The sequence below is a fragment of the Hirundo rustica genome, chromosome 2, assembly GCF_015227805.2.
Source record: "Hirundo rustica isolate bHirRus1 chromosome 2, bHirRus1.pri.v3, whole genome shotgun sequence".
NCBI lineage: Eukaryota > Metazoa > Chordata > Aves > Passeriformes > Hirundinidae > Hirundo > Hirundo rustica.
In genome coordinates this window covers 144,478-164,100 of record NC_053451.1, presented here as the reverse complement: position 1 = coordinate 164,100, position 19,623 = coordinate 144,478, and the positions used below count along the sequence as shown (strand labels likewise).

At 42.0% G+C, this 19,623-nt stretch overlaps 1 protein-coding gene across 15 annotated transcripts in view; it reads left to right on the top strand.

Annotated features, from left to right (window-relative positions):
• The first annotated feature begins 635 nt into the window (after positions 1–635).
• SYNJ1 (synaptojanin 1) overlaps positions 636–19,623 on the top strand; it is a 50,133-nt gene continuing 31,145 nt past the window's right edge. For 9 of the 15 annotated variants that reach the window (XM_040089565.2, XM_040089522.2, XM_040089615.2 and 6 more), the window contains exons 1-11: positions 636–703; positions 2,000–2,145; positions 8,742–8,828; positions 9,223–9,490; positions 11,710–11,935; positions 13,128–13,211; positions 13,764–13,825; positions 14,110–14,206; positions 15,479–15,648; positions 17,344–17,425; positions 18,668–18,820. In XM_040089565.2, coding sequence (XP_039945499.1) covers positions 2,022–2,145; positions 8,742–8,828; positions 9,223–9,490; positions 11,710–11,935; positions 13,128–13,211; positions 13,764–13,825; positions 14,110–14,206; positions 15,479–15,648; positions 17,344–17,425; positions 18,668–18,820 — 1,353 coding nt within the window. In that variant the 5' untranslated portion in view covers positions 636–703; positions 2,000–2,021. The remainder of the gene's footprint in view (positions 704–1,999; positions 2,146–8,741; positions 8,829–9,222; positions 9,491–11,709; positions 11,936–13,127; positions 13,212–13,763; positions 13,826–14,109; positions 14,207–15,478; positions 15,649–17,343; positions 17,426–18,667; positions 18,821–19,623) is intronic. The other 6 variants (XM_040089604.2, XM_040089584.2, XM_040089543.2 and 3 more) reach the window with 1 other exon arrangement.

Sequence of the window (19,623 nt, the reverse complement as noted above, 5' to 3'; positions counted from 1 at the left end):
TTACGGGGTGTACCCGCAGGGGCTGTGGGGACCGTGGAGCGGGAGTTACGGGGTGTACCCGCGGGGGCTGTGGGGACCGTGGAGCGGGAGTTACGGGCTGTACCCGCAGGGGCTGTGGGGACCGTGGAGCAGGGGCGGGCCCCGGAGCAGATGGGGCACCGGGCGCTGCGGTTCCGCCCCTACCGTGACAGTGGCTGCGCCAGTAACGGGGATAACCTTTTCCCTCGGCTCGGGCAGCTATGGAGTCTGGACAGCGCTGCCAGGGATGCACGGGGTGGGATTGTTGGGGTGTCTGTGCAGGGACAGGGGTTGGACCCAATGATTCTTGTGGATCCCCTTCAACTCGGGGTTGAGGGGATCTATTCCGTGACTGCTGTTAGGCAGACGCCGGCTTTAGCCGGCTCCCACCCGACCCGAGGCGCTGTGAGAATCGCAGCGCGGTGGCTCAGAGGTGGCTCAGTCTGTTCCTGAGGCTGTTCCTTGGGCTTCGTTGCTCGTAATAATCCCGCAGCGGGACTTAGAACCGGCCGTGTTCTACCCGCGCCTCGGTTTGTTCAAACCACAGCTCCGCCCCGCCTCGGCCCCAGCGCCTGCCCCCCCCCATTCCCCTCCCTTCCGGGGCGGGCGGCGCAGTGCGGAAGGACGCGGGGCCGGAGGAAGCGGATCTCGCCGGCTCCGCGGCACCGGGCGGGGCGGGCGGACGGTGAGTGCGGCGGTACCGCGGCGCCGGGCCGGGGCTCCGGGGGGTTCGTACGGGCTCGGGCGCCAGGCGAGCTGGGGCGGGCGCTGCCAGGCGTGTCCCGCTGCGCGGTGTGGGAATGTGCCGGCCCGGCGGCCGGAGCCCTGCGGCTTGGCCGTGCCCGGAGCCCGCCCGAGCGCGGAGGGCTCCGGGGGAGGCCGGAGCGGGCAGTGCGTGTCCGCCCCGGAGGTCAGGGAGCTGCCGGCAGGGGAGGGCGGAAAGCCCCGCTCCGGAGCCATCCTCCTCCGCTGTGTTTTCCCGAGCCTTAGCACGGAAAATTTGGCTGCTCTCGCATTTGTTTATGGTTTGCTGCAGTGTGAGAGTTTAGTGGTTTGTTGTTTGTTTTTTTTTTTTTTAAGATCTCTCTCGTGTGGCCGGCGGGCAGCGTCAGCAGTACGACACTGCGATGTTTCATCCGCCGCAGGGCAGGGTTTAAATCCGAATCAAACCCTGCTTTCGTTAAAAAGAAAAAGGGGGAGGAGCCAGAAATAGGTTAACATTTTTGTACATCAAATGCCTTTAAAATGTCTTGACGGCTTCAGTGTTTAAAATATACTGTCCTTTTGTACAAGATCAGAATCAGTAAAATAGATATAAAAATTGAAGGCTGCCCCTCTGCTTTTGGCACTAATTTACCATTAAGGTGGTTGCTACTCTTCCATATTGCTGGTAACTTGAAAACATTTTCTTTTTTTAATTTCCTTAAGAAGAGGTCCTGTTTATTAAGTATTGGGAAAGAAATTGCTTTAAGCTAAAATAGAGTAGGATTAGATTTAGATGTGTTCCCTGAGAAGGTAGGGAAGCCCTGTCACAGGGTGCCCAGAGAAGCCATAGCTGCCCCATCCCTGGAAGTGTCTAAGGCCGGGTTGCACGGGGCTTGGAATAGGCTGGGATATTGGAATGTGTCCCTGCCCATGGCAGGGGGTGGAACTGGATGAACTTTAAGGTCTTTTCCAATATAAACCAGTCTGGGGTTCTGTAAAATTCTAGTTGTCTCTAAGAAGCTTTTAAATAAATCCATATTTTGAAAGGTGTTTCTCTGGGTAGTTCTGGTTTTGAAACACTTATGTTATCTTTAGGTAATCCCTAAATTTGTTTTGGACATAGATAAACTAAGGTAGAATGAAGGAGCAGGGGATTTTGTTGTTTGCTTTTGTTGAACACGTAAAATCCCTAGGAAGGGACGTGGGTCAAACCAGCTTTGCGGGAGGCATCTGGAAGTACAGGGAGGTTTCATGAACGTTGTTTTGTGTTGGACAGAGCCGCCTGTGTTCGAGGCAAAATGGCTTTCAGTAAAGGATACCGTGTCTATCACAAGCTGGATCCACTTCCCTTCAGCGTGATCGTGGAAACCAGGAACAGAGAAGAATGTCTCATGTTTGAGTCCGGGGCTGTGGCTGTCCTCTGTAAGTCGATCTGTTCTGGTAACTACTGTGCTAGAAAGGTGTCAGACTGAACATTGTGTGAGCCATTTATTTGTGGAATGTAAAGAAGCAGCTGTTCTGTTTTTCTATTTGCTGAGGGAGAGGCTTCTGATTTAAATGAGAAAGGAGACATTTTCTTATCTTTATCTCTCGAGGGAGGATTTGACACATTTAATTACATTTCTTTATGCATCTGTATTTCCAGATCCACTAAATTTTCTTTTTGCTTCCAACATCATCTTGTTTCTTGGGTTCTGAACGACCCTATTTTGAACACATGGTAACTCATTGACAAGCTAATCCTCGTTTTGCATTTCATAGCAATAAATTTTATATTCTTAAATGTTATATCGTAATTTGATTTCATCTCATTTTGTGTGATTTTTGATAGCTTTTTGATTTTTAGTTTTATTTTGTCCCTGTATTTTTAACCTCCCTCATGACTGTATTGCTTTGTCTTGTAATAAAATGAGTAATATTTGGGGCAGGGTGTCTTGCATTGCAGAGTTATTTTTACATGTTTTAAGTGAAAAATGCATGAGATATTTCCCTAAATTTTTGCCCCACTCTTGTTTGTTTGTTTGTTTTGTTTGTGTTTATTTGTTTATTTGTTTTGTTTTATTTTTTTGTTGGAGGACACTAAAATGAGAAGTGCGGAAGAGAACCATAAGGCCTATACATAGGTTTTTAAAATACATAAAATTATAAAATATTTTTGTGTTCTTTAGGAAGTCAAAGCATCAGCATTTCTGAGCTTGATTTTGGCTGTTTTATAGAAAGCTTTCATTCCATCGAAGTAGTTGAAACTCTCCTTAGCCAGCACCTGTTAGAGGCCTAGCAATGACTGACATTTTTGCTGCAGCTGTATGGTGGTCCAGGTGAACAGTGGGTGCTTTTCTCCTATTTTTAAAATTCTCCTTTTTTTCTGGTACAGTTTTTTTCTTAATATGCATTTTAGTATGCAATCTCCTTGATTTTGGTAGCAGTATCCCTAAGGCACTCTAGTGTGGATTTGGAATAAGTGTCCAGTTGTAAAGGTAGTGAACAACTTTAGTGCAAGCCATTAAATGTTTTGAAGGTATGTGGAAGAGGTTTTAGCCTGTGTCTAATAATTATGGAACATGATTGAGCTACTTAAGGGCCAAGAGATGAAAAATTATTTATTCCTGAAGGTTATGCTCAGAAAGGGCAGTAACTAAATCCTCATGCTGGGATACACTGCAGGCACCTGGATAAATGTCCTTCCCTAAAAATGAAAACCCAGAGTTCTTGCCTGCTTCCCAGCCTTGTTGTTACCATGCAGGGGAAGCCAGACCTGAAGGAAGTTTGAAGGCCTCTCTCCTCTTGGGTTCTGTACTTAGTGATAGCTCGTTATTAATCTGCAAAGCACTGTCCTTGGAATTCTGATTGGTAGGTTACATCATAGGAAATGTTTATACTCAGCTGGGAGTAGTTACTGAGTACTGTTTTCAGTAAGCTTAATCAGGAAACTGCTTACTCTTTTTCTGTCTGGTACATGGGCATATTGAATTTTTAGCAGTGGCATTTTCCTTCAATTCCCTCTATTTTATTTCCATATAATTCCCTAAATTCTTTAGGTACTGATACTTTTCTTAATGGTTGGAATATCGCAATCTTAAACTGACTGCAGAAAAAGCCCAGAAGTTCCCTAGCTCAGGTTTTTTTCCTTCTCTTTTTCCGCTTGCTGTTCCCATCTGGTATCTGTTCTTTTTAATGCGTATTTAAAGCAGTAGGATTATTAGTGCTCGGGGAAGATTTGTGAAGTGCTGCTTCTCCATCTCGTTGGTCTGGTCACAGAACCCAGCCAGAAGATTCCAGTCTGTAGCTTTAGAAACTTACAGGTCTTAGTACAGATAATAGACAAAGTTAATGAAATGCTGCTGTCCCTTGGGGAAGATTTCCTGTGTTTGTAAAATCCGTGTGAATAGGTAGAAAAATGGTCAGATCAAGTATATATCAATTTAAATCCAAACAGCATCACGTTAAACCGTCAAAAACTTCTGCGTTTTGATGATGGTGCTGCCACTTTTTAGACTACAAAAATTAACAATACTGACCTCAGAACTGTTAGACATTTTTCCAAATATTTTGATAAATACTGGAGATTAAGTAATGTGTTTAGCCTTTATACCTGATCATAGTTCTTAACTGTATGTGGAGTGGATAATGTATGCACAGCCCCTAGTGAAATGCATTTTAGCATTAAAACTGATCCATGTGGTTCAGTTCTGAGAGCCTTAGCCAACTGCACCTCCTGGAATATCCACGTACAGAAATTTGGCTTTGAAATGGGCTAAGAGAGAGGAATGGATGCTTACTGATCCTTTCAGTGTCATCTTAAAGGAAGCACATCTGTCATTTTGCTGAGGGAAGGATAACTGCGTTAACCTTCCTCCCCCGTGCCCTCGGCGAGGCACTGCAAGACGGTTCAGAGGATTTAGTTCGGCCTCGGTAGGAGATGCTGCACAGCTCAGGTGCTGGGTGATTTTCAGTGCGTGTGCCGTGTGCTGTTCCGTCAGCTGAGTCGGAGGGAAGCAAGGAAGGGGGTCGATGGGATACTCCAGAGGTGGCTGTCCTGTAACCACTCGGTCTGAACGTGGGAGCAGCCCAGGCCGTGCTTCTGCTGGGGGTTCTGTGTGAATTAACTAACGTTGCTGTGGCTGAGACGCCCGAGCAATACTCTGCTTTCCTTTGTGCATTTAACACCTCTATGGTCAGCACGGTCCTGGTAGTGGGTTAGCCCCAGACACTGGAGTCTGAAGGGATCCTTCTCCAATCCTGGTGAGAGCACCTGGGTTTATATATCAGCAGCTTCACTGCTGATTTGTTTAGAATTTAGTGGGAGGGTGTCATAGATCTATTTTTTCTTATTTTCCATATGAAATGGGCAGTATATTTATTCTTTGAAGTAGGGCTCTCTGAGATGTCTTAAGTGGAAAGGCCTCCCTGACTGAGCAGGAGTGTGTTCTCTCCTTCTTCCTGCTGGTGAGTCATGCCAAACTGTCTTTACTCCTGTCGCCTGCCGTGGAGAACATTCTGTCTGGGAAAGCACTGAGCCATTAGCGCACCGAGCAGGAGCTTCACGCGCATCCTTGGGCTTCAGCGTCGTGGCAAAGCTGAGGAGAGAGCAGGTCTGAGCAGGAGGAGGCACGCTGCCCACCTGGGCTCTCTGGAGCTGAAGTAAGAGCTGTGGTAGCCCATGTGCAGCAGGCGCTCTGGTAGCTGTTCACCGCCGTGGTTAGCAGTGCTGCTCAGACCACTTCTTAGTAAGAATGTTCTTCCACGCAGTTGAACTGAGGTGGTCTCAGCAGGCCTTGAAAAGCAATCTGGTAGGGTTTCCTCATCCTCAGCATCCTGAGCTGAGCCAGTACTAGGGGTGTGTCAAAAAAAGAGGTATCAAAAGTAATAAAATAGTTCTGTGATAATATTCAGGTGTTATCTTTAAATACTAAAAATTTAACTGTCCTTATTTGACAAAACCCTTGAAAACCTTAGCCTTAAAAGATCAAAACCAAATTGTGTTCAGAGATTTTTCAGATTTTTTTTTCCAGATTTTTCAGATTCTAAACCTTTTAAAGTGATGGTTGTGTGGACATTTTCTCATCTAATGTAAATTAGAAGTCTTGGGCCTGAAGGAAATGCACGTAATTTCAGGACTGTGGTTTTGTTTGCAGCTCAAAGTCCCACATTCTAACTGAAGTCGCTAACTTGAAATATGTTGTCTCATGGCACCCCGTGAGCTCACCAAGAGGAGAACCCAGCTGTAGAAAGCCTACATAGCGACTTTCAATGTGATCTGAACCTTTTAATTGTTAAAACTGGGAAACTGATTTCTGCACCTGGAATGAAGTGGAATTGGTCCAGATTATCCTGAAAACAAGATTGTTGATGGGGTTCCATTTGTGTAGCACTGGGAGGGCTGACATATTTCCTTCAAAATAATTGAATTGGTCACCTTTCTTGTGTGAGTCTGTGATTGACAAGGTGTGCTTATTACAGATGGCATTTTAAAATGCTGTTACCTGTTAATCCTTAATGAATAGTGACTTGAAATTTTGTTGTTTTTCTCTTGACACTGGAAATGGGGCTTTCTGGCTTTCTCCAGAGGTACATTACAAATTGTTTTGAAAATCACTTCGCAAGTGTTGTGGTTTTATGGAGTTCTTTGTTAGTTTGGTTTCGGTTTCTTAATGGTTAATAGGATGATGAAAGAATAAAATCTTTCCATTTTTGGAGGGTAAAGATAGGGGTCAGTAGGACCGGTGCCTTGGGCTTCTAGAGAGCAGACTTTGGCTAACTGGGGACACTGGATAAGAGTCCCTTGGGGAGAGAACGGAAAGGAGTGTGGTGAAGCTGTGTCTTCCGGATTTCATCTTGATTTTCAGAAGCTTCAAGTGCTTTTTCCTGATGTTGACCACAGGAAGTTCCTTACTGGGCACTGCCTCAAAAGCAAAAGCCTGGGGCTGGTGAGCACGGACCAGGGCAGGATGGGGGAAGTCATGCCATATTTGACGTTTTCCCATGTGAATTTTGGCCTTAAAAAACACATTGAGGTGGGAAAAGTGTAAGAGAGAACCACTTAGATGGTCACTGTGGAAAAGCTTTGAGTTCACACTGAATTAGGTCCAATGTAAATGAAAAACATGTCATGAAATGCTTTTGGTTGGTTCTTGGGCACTTTAAGAAAATAATAATTGACTAGCCACAGTGAGTTTCTCTATTTTTATTTGGTTAGTTGGTTTTGCAGCCTTTTGCTGCTTTATTAGCCTTTGTTGGCCTTTTTTGTTGGTCTGAATTTGCAAAGTCCATGTTACTTAATTTGCTTTGGGCATTTACTTATTAAGGCTTAACAAGGATATCCAGCATTCTCTGCAATGGAAAATGAGAATAAATCCATAGAAGACAGAAAAGGCACTGTTCTGACATGTCATTAAATGCCTGTTGGTACCTTTAAAAAAAAAATCCTGCAAGAAGTTTGAAACCAAACCCAAACGTTCTGTAGTAATTTCACATGTGGAGGAAGAACAGGACAGCTTTCTGGTTATGCAAAGCTGAGTTTAGAAGAGTACATTGCTATCATTAAAACCTTTCAAAAAAACAGATGGAAAGAACCACAGTCTGAAATCTAGAAGTTCTTTCCAGCCCAGTGGTTTTCTGGTTAAGAAAAACACAGTTTGGTGAGGCTGACAAAATGTTTTTAGATTGGCTGCCGGTTCTTTACACTCGCCCTAGGGTGAGGACTTTAGGAATAAATCCTCATGCTGCTATAAAGCTCTTTTTTTTACATCTGTATTACAGGAGTGTTAGTGCAATGGGTATCAGTGCAATAAGATAAAGAAACTTTTTAAAAATCCTCTTTGTAAAACCTCGAATGGGGTTGGATTTCAAGCTGTGGTTAAATAATTATTTCATCTATATTAAATTGGCTGATCCATTAATAAAAGAGCTGGCAGGTATTTGAACAGAAGCAGTAGGCTTATGCACAGGCAGGGCTATGCTAAGGCAATACCTGTTAGGAAGAGCAATTCTAGGTAAAATAGAGGGGTTTTTTAATTCTAAATAAAATAGAGATTTTGTTCTAAATGGCATAGCTAATGTGAGAGAGAGCAAAGCAGAATGCCAGGGCAAATAGGCAATTTTGATTTACTCTTCTTCATGTCATGTTGTGAGGTTTTTAGTGTCAGGGCAAAATGGTGCTGATTGTTGGTAACCATGAAATCTTGATCCAGTGGCAAAGCTGGAATTGTTGATGTTGCCCTTTTGGTGCAGTCTTGGTCATGAGCAAAAAAGCTCAGGATGGGAGGAATCCTCCTGCTCTGCAGCATCTCTCAGCTGGCTCTGCAGCCAGGCTTGTGGGCCTGGCTCTTACAGTGCTGGTGAAAGACCTGAAATGTACGCTTAACTCCCAGGACAGCAATGGCAGATAGACTTTAATTTCTCCTAAAATATGATGGGGTTGTGTTGTTTTGTTTTGGTTTTTTTTTCCCAAACTGTCTGTGAAAATTGTATCTTCCTAATTCATCTAAGACATGGCTTTTAAATACCAATTTTTGTGGACCTGCATGAGTTTTGATCTGCTTGGAATATATATCTAAGACAGTTAAAATGGACTTGTGATAGTCTTGTTCAGAGATTATACTGCCTCACCATGGCTTTATTCTTGGAGAAAAAGAGTGATTTTTTTTTTCATGAAAAAAGCAACATTAAGCACTAATTTCAATTACAGGAGAGCATTCTCAGGCCTCTTATCTGGCGGTGCTGTAAATACTTCTTGTAATAAGAGATGATGTTAAAAATGCCAGCGTTTCCTTTAATATCGTTCGGCATTTTGCTTTTTTATTGCTTAAAAACATAGCCTGATGATACTCTGTCACGGAATCAAACCCTCATTTTCCATTGTGAAGTGCCATATGCTCATACATTTTGATTTCTTTCCAGAAGCATCACGTAAGCTCTGCTTTTGTAATCCCTCAGGTTTTTTGGTTTGGAGTGGCTCGTTCTCGCTGCCATAGTATCGGGGCTTTTGCATCAGCAAATCTTTCGTTTTCTCTCCACAGCTTCTGCAGAAAAAGACACAATCAAGAATACGTACTCCAAAGTCATGGATGCGTATGGGCTCTTGGGTGTGTTAAGATTAAACCTCGGTGAGTCAAATACGTAAAACATGAATTTTTCATTTGGAGCAGAATACTTTGCTGCTCCTGTTAAGACTGGTTCTTTGCAACAGCAACAGGGCTTCTTTTTTTCTATTCATCTATTTGGTTTGGTTTTCTCTGTGCAGAGTAACTCACAGGTTTGGAGCACTCCCAGAAACGAGGGAGTGGACAAAAATAACTTTGGTTTCTGCAATCTCTACTCTTTGCATTGTAGTTTCTCCTTTTCTTCTGTAGAACTTGGGAATGTGTTCTTGGCATTGGTTCTTTTTGTACATTTTTCAGGCAAACTGGGGTGGGTTTGTGTGCCTTTAGCGCATAAATAAATCGACATCCTGCTCTGCTAAGATCCATTCTCTTCCCTGTGCCCTTTCTTGTTTTGCAGGAGACACCCTGTTACATTATCTGGTTCTAGTAACCGGATGCATGTCGGTGGGAAAGATCCAGGACTCTGAAGTTTTCCGAGTTACTTCCACCGAGTTTGTGTCACTGCGAGTTGACCCGACAGACGAGGATCGTATTTCGGAAGTGCGCAAAGTGTTGAACTCCGGGAACTTTTATTTTGCCTGGTCTGCGACTGGTGTCAGCTTAGACCTGAGTCTCAGCGCTCACCGCAGCATGCAGGAGCACACCACTGACAATAGGTTCTTCTGGTGAGTTCAGGATTGGTTCAGCTGCTCTTACATAGAGTAATGAATTCTTCTACAAACTAATGCCTGGCGAGTTTTTATCCTTGTCTTTCCCAGCTCTTACATGCACACCTTTCTCCCCCAAATCTTGAAGAGATAGAATAGCATCACTTGAGCACTAAGGGCGCAAGTATGTTACTAATGACAGGATGTTTTTGTGACCACTTGGGAGTTTCTTAATTGGAAACAGTACACAGATTTTTCACTGCTTATATTGCATTTTCATCTGAACATCTCCTGTGTTGTTGTGTTTCAGTTTTGGTGCCTCTTAATTCTTCATCAGTTGTGTCAGTTTTTCGAATGTGTTTATAGATAGATTCCAAGGGGGTTTCCAACTTATGAAAGCATTCAAAAGTCTTGTTACTCAGAATATTGTGATATTGTTGGTTTTGTTGGGATGGCAGGTAGGCTCTTGCTTGGCTGCTGCACTCACTATCCTTTTACTGGATATTTTTGAATAAAGTATAGGTTTTCACACGAAGAATTTTTGGTGAGAGGAATGTTTGTGGTGTTTCTGCCCATCAGCAGCTTAAATAATGCCAGTAATGCACACTGACATGTCAGAAATTCTGTTGCCTTCAGCCTTTGTTAAAAATGCTCTGTGTGTCCAGGGATCTTGGAAAGGTGCTGAGGACTTGGCTTTACACTGTTAGAACGAGGCATAAGCTACATCCATCCCCCTCTCCTGGCCAAAATACACCAAACCAGCTCTGGCATATGAGCCAATGCTTCTCTAGTCTTAGCTGCTATTTTGGTCAAGTAGAGGAATCTGATCAGGGTGAAGTAGAAGAAAAAATTGTTAAGGTAGGAAAGAAGCTCGGGTCTTCAGAAACATTATTTCCTTGATGTAGGTGTACAGGGGTTGTAGAAACCTTGCTGTTTGTCTATGCTTCTGGAAAAAGACTTGGCTCTCCATTGATCAGTCAGTACTTCAGAGCTTGAGAAATGCTGCCTGTTGACCTTGTCCAAATAAGCTGGGCTGATTTTGACCCCTGTTGTAAAACTTTCTGAAGTTACCTGGTTCTGTTTTTTTCAGTAAGAACCAGTCCTCACAGGAGGTAGGTGGAATGTCCAGATAAAAGTCAAGAACAGGAAGTATTCTGCATATGCACTTCAGTGAGCTTCCTGGGGATTCTTCTGTGCCAAACATCCAGCCAGGCTCAGAGTGCCCAGGGAAAGAATTTCAGTTTGTTTTCAGTGTCCTTTATAATACACCTGTATACTTAGGTTTAGGATGAAAAGACTTAACATTAGAGGGCTTCCACAGTTATAAAAAACATGCTGTTTGCAATTCCAGTAGAATTTTCTGGGCAGAGACACAACCAGGCATCTTTCTGGAATTTGCTTTCCTTTGCTAGGCAGAAAAATTTGCTGCTTTTTTATACAAGTGAATGTTTCTGAAGAAGATCAAAAGCCAAGCCCCACTAGAGTGAGGCAAACAAAAAAATTTCACAAAACCTGAACTTTAGTCTTTCTTACTTAACACAGCATTGATCAGTGCTGCTAAATGCACTGGTATATTCAAACTGTGGATCTTTCATGTCAACAGTAATTGCTATTAGAGAATGATATATGCAGTATATAAAGTACCAGCACTTAACCCTGAAATTAGTGTTCAAAGAAATTTGAAAGAAATTTAATAGAAGAAATTCCCAGTTGGCTGGGAAAGTAATCCTGGAAGCCTGTCTGCTGGGTGGCATGGGGTTAGGTGGCATATAATGAAAGTATGCAATGTATATTGACAAGAATTTCTTTTCTCACTTTAATTCGTGGTGGTGTGAGATTGAATGGTGCTTTACACCCTACAAAAAAAGTAACCCTGTCACTGGAATTCTTTCTTGCTTTCCTAGAGGCTGTAATCTTTGGCTTCTCAAAACAAGGCTGAGCAGAGAAGTAGGAACGAGCTTGGAGTGTTGTTTTGTTGGTGGGTGACAAGCAAAGGCTATAAGGGTTATTATTTTCAGGTCATTGAAATTCATAACTTCACTCCATCTTCTTACTGTGCTATTTGCTATTTCAGGAACATTTAAATGGGAGTTACACCGCAAAACTGTAGCATGCCTATTTTCCTGGTCTTATTTGTGTTAGTAGGTGTGAAATGTAAGGAGTTAGTAGTTGGTTTAACAGTTCGAACTGAATTGTAACTCCTTCCAGTTATTTGATGCTTGTTTTCTTTCTGATAGGAACCAGTCACTGCATTTACATCTGAAGCACTACGGTGTGAACTGTGATGACTGGTTGTTGCGTCTCATGTGTGGAGGAGTGGAGATCAGGACAATTTATGCAGCTCACAAGCAGGCGAAGGCTTGTCTCATTTCACGACTAAGCTGTGAACGGGCTGGTACCCGCTTTAACGTCCGGGGAACAAATGATGATGGTCACGTTGCCAATTTTGTTGAAACAGAGCAGGTATGTTACGCTCCGGTGCCCATAGATTGGCTGACAAGCCCCCATGCGGTTAGATTTTTGCTCTAAATCAACAGATCACAAGTCAAGTCTGCCACCAGCAGATATTGGAATAGTTTCTCTGATACTAAATTAGGAGGCTAAGTAGGTTATGTAATTTGATGATCTTGGTTTTTAGTGTGGCTTATGGTCAGGGCACGCCTGTGTCTCAGTTGCAATAGCTTAAGAAGGTGCTGAACTCCTGTGGGTGGCTGTGCTTCTCCTGAGCCCCTTGAGCTGCGTGGCAGCGTGTTCCACTTCTGGCCTGAGCTAATCTAAAGGAAAAGAAACAGGCAAAGGGGATTTTTGACAAATACAAAACACCGGTGCCTTGGTGGCTCAGGAAGGATAAAAGCGTTCCCCTTAGCGCAGCTCATCTGAAAGGCAGCTTGTGAAGCCGCTGTCGTTCTGCTGCCTTGGATTTCGTAGTTCTGCCCTCATTATACAGAAATGTGAGAACCTGTTAAAATCTTTCTTTGCTGGCTTTCCTTGGCTCACTTTCCATGGTAGTCTATTCCCAAGGGGTTGTTCCTGCAGCTGTGTTCGTGCTCCTGGCTTTCTTTGGCTGACTCACTGACTCCTTCCCGAACCCAGGTGCCTGCAGGAGGACTTTGTGCCGGAAGGGCTCTGCCTGTACGCCTCCAGTCAGGAGTTTAGTCACAAGACTCTTGTTTCACTTTCTCTGCCCGAGTTTCCTAGCGTGCCAATGTCACTGACTGGCTGCGGTGTGTTGTTTAGTTTTCCTTTCGTGGATACCTCATGGACCGTGATATGTTGATTTCTGATGCAGAAAGTTTGTGCAAGCGTTCTGAGTAGGCTGCATGGTGATTTTCTGTGCAGTGATGTTCATTTTAACTATTCCTGCAGGAAAGTCTTAGCGAGTTGTTTGAAGCACCTTACTCCTAGTGCAGAAGTTACTCAAGAGCAAAAAATAAAAGCTCAATTTCCTTAGACGTTGTGAATTGTGATTCTGCAAGGGAGCATGAGCGACAGAACTTTTTGTTGGAGTTGTTCAGAGTCTGGGAAACAATATTTTAGCTTGTAGTGTGGAATACGTAATACGTAAATATGTTTTATTTGCTCCATGTTTAGTTAAGGCTAAGAATTCTAAAATCTTACACTGTGATAATTATTAATACTGTACTTTCTTTAACAGGTGATATATTTGGATGATTCTGTGTCATCTTTCATACAGATTCGAGGATCTGTTCCATTATTTTGGGAACAGCCAGGACTGCAGGTAAGCAGGAGATAGATTTAATTACACAGATAATTCTTGTTTGTGTCCTTTTAAACATCATCTGCTGGCCTTTGGGCTCTTCTTCACAGTTGCCTGTGAGGATGAGGTGATCCTTTGGGAGCACGTTCATGCTATTGTGGTTCACCAAGCCTGCTCCTCTCAAGTTTAGAAGTTGCTTTGCACTTGACTTGAATGTCCTTTCTTTTTTCCGTGTCTTCTATTTGTAGTTCTGTTTCCTCTTTTAAATGTGCTATCTAAGGGCATCCAAAGAGACTGTTTTCTTCTGAATTGTTCTTGAGGAGAAGTCTTTTCAAGAAGTGAGTAAGGATCAAGAGTTACTGTAGTAGAATTTCATCACAATTCTCTTGAAACAGAGACTGACTCAGTAACTACTGCTGTGACACATTTTTTACAGGAAAGGTTAAAAAAAGTTTGTGCCTTACAGGGACTTCAGGTTCTTTAGACATACCAGCATTTTGCAGTAGAACTGCTGAAACATTCATGTGTCTTTTACTCAAAACAAGACAATTTAATGTAATCTCGGTGTCGTAGGTGGGATCCCATCGTGTCAGGATGTCAAGAGGTTTTGAGGCGAATGCACCAGCTTTTGACAGGTGAAAAACATCTATAATTTTTGCTAACGCACTACAAACCTCTGATAGTTCTGCTGCATCACAGAGATGGGATATTATTCCAAATGGGAGGCTTTGTCTGTACAAATGTGGGGTCTGTACAAAAGCTGGGAACTTCCCGGGTATTGCTTATGCCTTTCAATGCTTTGTTGGAAACTGTGAATAAAATTTAAGTTGACTACTTTGCAACATCTCAGTGTTGCAGGTATTGCTGTTAATTTTCTGTGTGCCAGAAGATGACTGTGGATTTTTTCTTCTGTTAACAGGCATTTCCAAACTCTTAAAAATTTATATGGCAAGCAAATTATCGTAAATTTACTTGGGGCAAAAGAAGGGGAGCACATGCTCAGCAAAGCTTTCCAGGTGAGTATGACAGTTCTTTCATTGCGCGTGTCCTTGAAATTTGCTTGTTTGCAGTGAAGCTTTTACATAGACTTTGGAAACCAAACCTCCAGGTATGCTGTGCTCTGGGAGCTAAAATTTGATTTATCATAACAGCACTGCTTGAGTTGCTGCATGATGTGAAATGAATTGTTAAAAGCTCTCTCTATCTAATTCCTGTTTGATTCTGATCAGATTGGTTACTGTACTGGAAAATTATAACAGCTGTGTAGACAGTGTTGAGGAATTTTAAGTTATTCTTATATTTCATACTTACTAGTGTCTTATTGAAAACATAAGACTTTTTGTACTATAAAATTGATTAATAAATACATTACACTTTGTGATATTTAATGCTGTGAGGTTTCTTTTTAAGGATATTTCTTTTGAAATTAATGGATATGCCCCTTAATATTTTTTTTTAAAAATACAATTTATCAGTTTAAATATGGAACTTCTTCATGATTAGCAGGAAATATTTGTTCAGAAGATGTTAACTAGAAGTAGCTGCTCTCATTAATTCTCACTGGTTAGTTTAAAAGAAAACCTCACTTTGCAGTTCACAAATGCTGACCGTTTGAGGAGTTCTGTCTGGAGGCAGAGAACATGGCAGTAACCATCTGTTATTTCCCTCTCCCTTTTCCCTCTGTGTTGTAGTGATTGAATAGCTTGAGGCATTCACTGGGGTATTTGCTGTATCCAGCTCTCGTAGGAGACAGGAGCATTCCCAGATGTGCATTGATACCCAGGGCTTTGCCAGCAAACATTGTGTGGGCACTCAAAGGTGTTTCAGGGAATATTGGGGAAAGTTTTGCTCAAGCTACTCTCCACAGCAACCTAAGTAATTTGGGTGGGTTTTTTGTCGGTAGTAGCTGATGAAGTGTTGACTCAATCCCCATTGCTGACCAGCATGTCAGTGACTGTTGCTGAAAAGGGGTTTCATTGAAACAGCCTTTTGCAAGTGAAAGCATTTGAACAGCAGAAGGGGCCGTGCGCTGCCTTTGTGACCCCTGGGGCAGTAAGGGAAAAGCCTGACTTTGTGACAAGGAAAACAAAAATACACATGAAATATGAATCAGTTCTGAGTGATTTATTGCTGTGGTGATAAAAGTTGTTTCATTTTACCTAAAGGAAAGCTAATAAAACAACTTAAATATTTGTAATCTCTTGTTTAGATCCTGCTTCTGTTTGTTCAGGTACTGGTATATTTATACCTTTTTTTTTTTCTTTTTTTTTTCCTGTTTACAATGCCAGAGCCATTTGAAAGCATCTGAACATGCAGCTGATATCAAAATGGTGAACTTCGACTATCATCAGATGGTTAAAGGTGGAAAAGCAGAAAAACTACACAGTGTGCTTAAACCTCAAGTCCAGAAATTCTTAGAGTGTGGATTTTTTTATTTTGATGGAAAGGAAGTGAAAAGGTTTGTGTGTATAATTTTCGTATGTTTCCTCAGATTAAGTTGTGGTGCTGGGATGTGTTTCACCTCTCAGTAGGAAGACAAGAGAAAGAATGTTGCCTCTGTTATTGTGGTGTTAGTGTATCCTGGGTGGTCCTTAACAGCTGAAATATGAGTCACCTATTTTACTCTGGTAAGATCTTGTCTCATTCTGTGTATGCTCTAAAAGTCTCTGAGGAAGATCTCTGTGAAACATTCAAGGGGCAAAAATAAATTTCAGGCCTTTGACCTCAGGATTTTGTCAAAATGGTCAGTAGTCCTCTTTCTAGAGGGCAGCCCCATGGAATTAATGCCTTTTTTTTTTTCATCTTCCTGTACAACACGCTGAGTATTTCCCTCAGTGGTGGAACATTCTATTTTCTGTGTGTTGTGAATGTTCGTGCTCAGGGCAGTGTTTTTGACTGTGCCTGTATCCCCCATTTGAGAGATTCCTTTCTCTCAGAGCAGGATTGAGATGCATGTTTCCTGCTCTGCTCTGTACTCATTCCTGGTTCCTGGAGCAAAGGCTGCGCTTATCTCAGCAGGAAAACAGAAGCAGGGGTAGAAGTAGGCAATATTCCTTCTCTTCTCCCTTCCACACTCTTCCTCCTTTTAACTAATGCAGAGCAGAGTGCTGAGTGGGGTTCTCCCTGAGAAAGAGTTGCTGAATGATTAGGGGATTTAAAAAACTTTTAAAAGTGGCTTTTTGTTTTTTAATTGGGGGATTCAAATAAAGCCATCAAAAATCAAAATGCCACAGATAGAAAGCAAGAAAAAAATTGTGGCTTGTGACAGCTCAAAGACTTGTGTTAATAAGAGATACAGTTATAACGTTTGTGAGTTCATGGACTGTCTCCTTTGGGAAATGTCAGGCTTTTTGCTTTGTATTTCAAATCAACTGCAGAGATAGTAATGCCAAAAAAAGTCTCAAAGAAACTTGCTGCAGTTTGTGGTTAGGTCTCTAAGTAAAGGTGCTGAAACCATACTGACTTTGGTGGACAAAGTGTGTGGTTGGAATGACAAAAGTAAGGGATAAGTGTGTGTCCTTGGGAGAGTCGTTAGAATTTTGGACTCCTGGCTGAGCAAGCAGCACATGGATATTGCTTAACATGATCCTTTTGAGAGCTTTCTATCAGGAGTTACTGGGCTTCTCCCGAAGGAAGTGGAGCAGTTCCTGAGGGCCTCAAACATCCCTTGAGCTAAAGGGGAGAGGCTTCTTTTTCATTTTTATGGGCAAGGAATGAGGCGTTGGAATTGGCTTTAGTTACGTCACAAATTCTTGTTACTTTTAGTTAAATAAAATTCAAGAAGTGTCTCGGTACTTTTTTCACTTTTGTTGTAACTAGGAGTTATTTCTCTCCGAGGTTTTTTGGAAGCGTGTCAGTTGAATTGTTCGAAAAGAAGCCTTAATCTTGCATAACACTTCAACCAAGCAGGCAAGGAGGATTGGGAGAAACTGAAGCAGAAGCCCTGATGTTATTTGCAGAAGAAGTGAGCGCTTGAAGCTTACCTTCTGCCGCTGACACATTTATAAGTGGCCTCGTGGGGCAGGAGCGTTGTGCTGAGAGTGCGCTGATTTACTGCTCTGGTTCAGATCTCCCCGTCCCCGCCTCTGTCGAGGAGATGTGTGTCAAATGAGTTACTTCAGTTGTTTTCCCTCTCCTGTTGTCCTTGGCACAGATCCCAGAGTGGCACTGTCAGGACCAACTGCTTGGACTGTCTGGACAGAACAAACAGTGTGCAGGCCTTCTTTGGCTTGGAGGTAGGAATCCCGCATCCAGCTGCTGCTCCTGGGGCTCGCAGGGCATAAAAGTCATGTCCCCTTCCCTAGGAACCATCCTAGGAAGGGTGGAGCAACTTTCTGTAGGTGGATTTCTAGTGTGAGCTGTTTCTTGTTCTGACTTCCAGAGAGAGGACCTTCAGCACGTTTGAAAATGAAAAAATATGGGTGCTGTAAGGTCAAACGTAGCACAATCGTTATGCTTCTGTTTTCTGAATTTTATTTCGTTAAAATGCTCCTCTTAAGAGAAATTTCTGTGAGAACTTAAAAGGCGCTGGTTGTAGAACAGACACATCTGATTCTGAAATATGTAGTGCTTGGCTGCTGCTTTAGCACAGGTTTTCTATGGCATAAGAATATCTTTGTACACTCTCCATGTGTAGAGTGCTTACATGTCGAAGTTAGCTATGTAGCCCTTTTTTTCCCCTTTCATATCCTTTCAAGAACTGCATAAATACAACTTTTTTTTTAAACCAGGTATGCCAGATTTTTCAGCAATGAGAATTAAATTATGATTTCAGCTAAAATAGGAGAGCTAAAAGCATAAAACTAATTAGTAAGAGAGGAAATGGTTAATCCTGAAGAACTGCTTACTTAATTTTAAAATTCTATTAAATTAGATATATGAATTCTTACTTTATTTAGTACAGTAGATACTTAAAATAACAGATATTGAACTCTAGATGACCCCCTAAAATTATAAGAGCAAGCATCCAATTTCTAAAACTTCTTTTTTATTTCTTCTTAATTTTGTTTTGCAAGTTTCCTTTTGTATCTTTTGTTGATTCCTGCCCAGCCTTTAGAATTTTGCCTTTGCCATTCTGTGTCTATTATTTGAGGCTCCTTCTTGCTGTCAGACACCCTAAGGTTTTAAAGATTTTTAAAAGCTCTTGAAAATAGCTTTGCATTTAGTTTGGTGAACTTTAAGATGAAAACATTTACAAATAAGCTACATAACTTTTTTTCCTGTATTGCTACCTATCTTCAAAGAAGATTGTTGGTGCTAAACTACATGTATAATTCATCCTTTCAAGCATAACGTGCTGACAGTTTGCTCAAAATGATAGATATAAACCCAAGATTTGTGGGCTTTTATGCATATATGCTGAAAAATAGGATGTGCCTTTTAAAAAGTATATTTAAAGTGGGGGGGGGGGGCGGCGTTGTTTGTTTTTGGTTTGGTTTGTTGGGGCTTTTTGCTATTGTTGTGTTCCCCTGTTACAGATGCTAACAAAACAGCTGGAGGTATTAGGATTAGCTGAGAAGCCTCAGTTAGTTACTCGCTTTCAGGAAGTTTTCCGATCCATGTGGTCTGTGAATGGTGATTCTGTCAGTAAAATTTATGCTGGAACTGGAGCCCTTGAAGGAAAAGCAAAGGTAAAATACGTCTTCTCAAATGCTTTAGCAGTGTTTAGGATGGGTTTTAATAAATTCTGCCATTAACGTAGCAACGATGAGATTTTCTCTTTAAAAAAACATGCGCTTTGTAATCCTAAAACAATCCCAAACAAAACCCAACCAGCCAAAAAAATTAACTTGAAATGGTTGGTTCTGTTGATAACCAGGTCATGTTCCTGTACATCCCTTCCTAGCCATGCTCCTGCCTCCTACATAACACCATTCTGCATGAAAGGATAAGTCTGAAATCTTCCATTTCTGTAGAACATAGTCCAGGAAAAATGTATATTCAAATCAGCTTTAGTTTCTTTGAATATTTTTACTTTCCTCTCTACCTCTCCTGCTATAATTTCAGTTCCAATCACTGTATCTCCTTTTCCAGTATGTTTGATGGGAAACAAGTTGTTCGTGGGTTTAGTGTTTAATAGTGTTAATACTAATCTAGTTGTAGCCTGGTGGTTTTGTTTGCATGTCCATCCAGCTTTTTCTTTTTAGTTTTGCAGTTACTGAAAAGAACCCAAATTTTATTTCTACCCTGCTTTCTAATGCTATGAGAACTGTTCCATGCTCCGTGACAGTGTAATGTTTTCCTTCAGCTTGTTTTATCTGGGTTGATGCCTGAGTTATTCCCGTTTTCTCATGCTGTCCTTTTTTTTTTCCTCACAATGTTGCTTTTTTGTTTCCCTAATCCTGTCCCTTGCCAGGTGATACCTGTCGAGACAAATGTTAACCCATAGCAATTTTTGCCCTTAGTTCCCTCGAGAATGTCTTTTCACACTGCT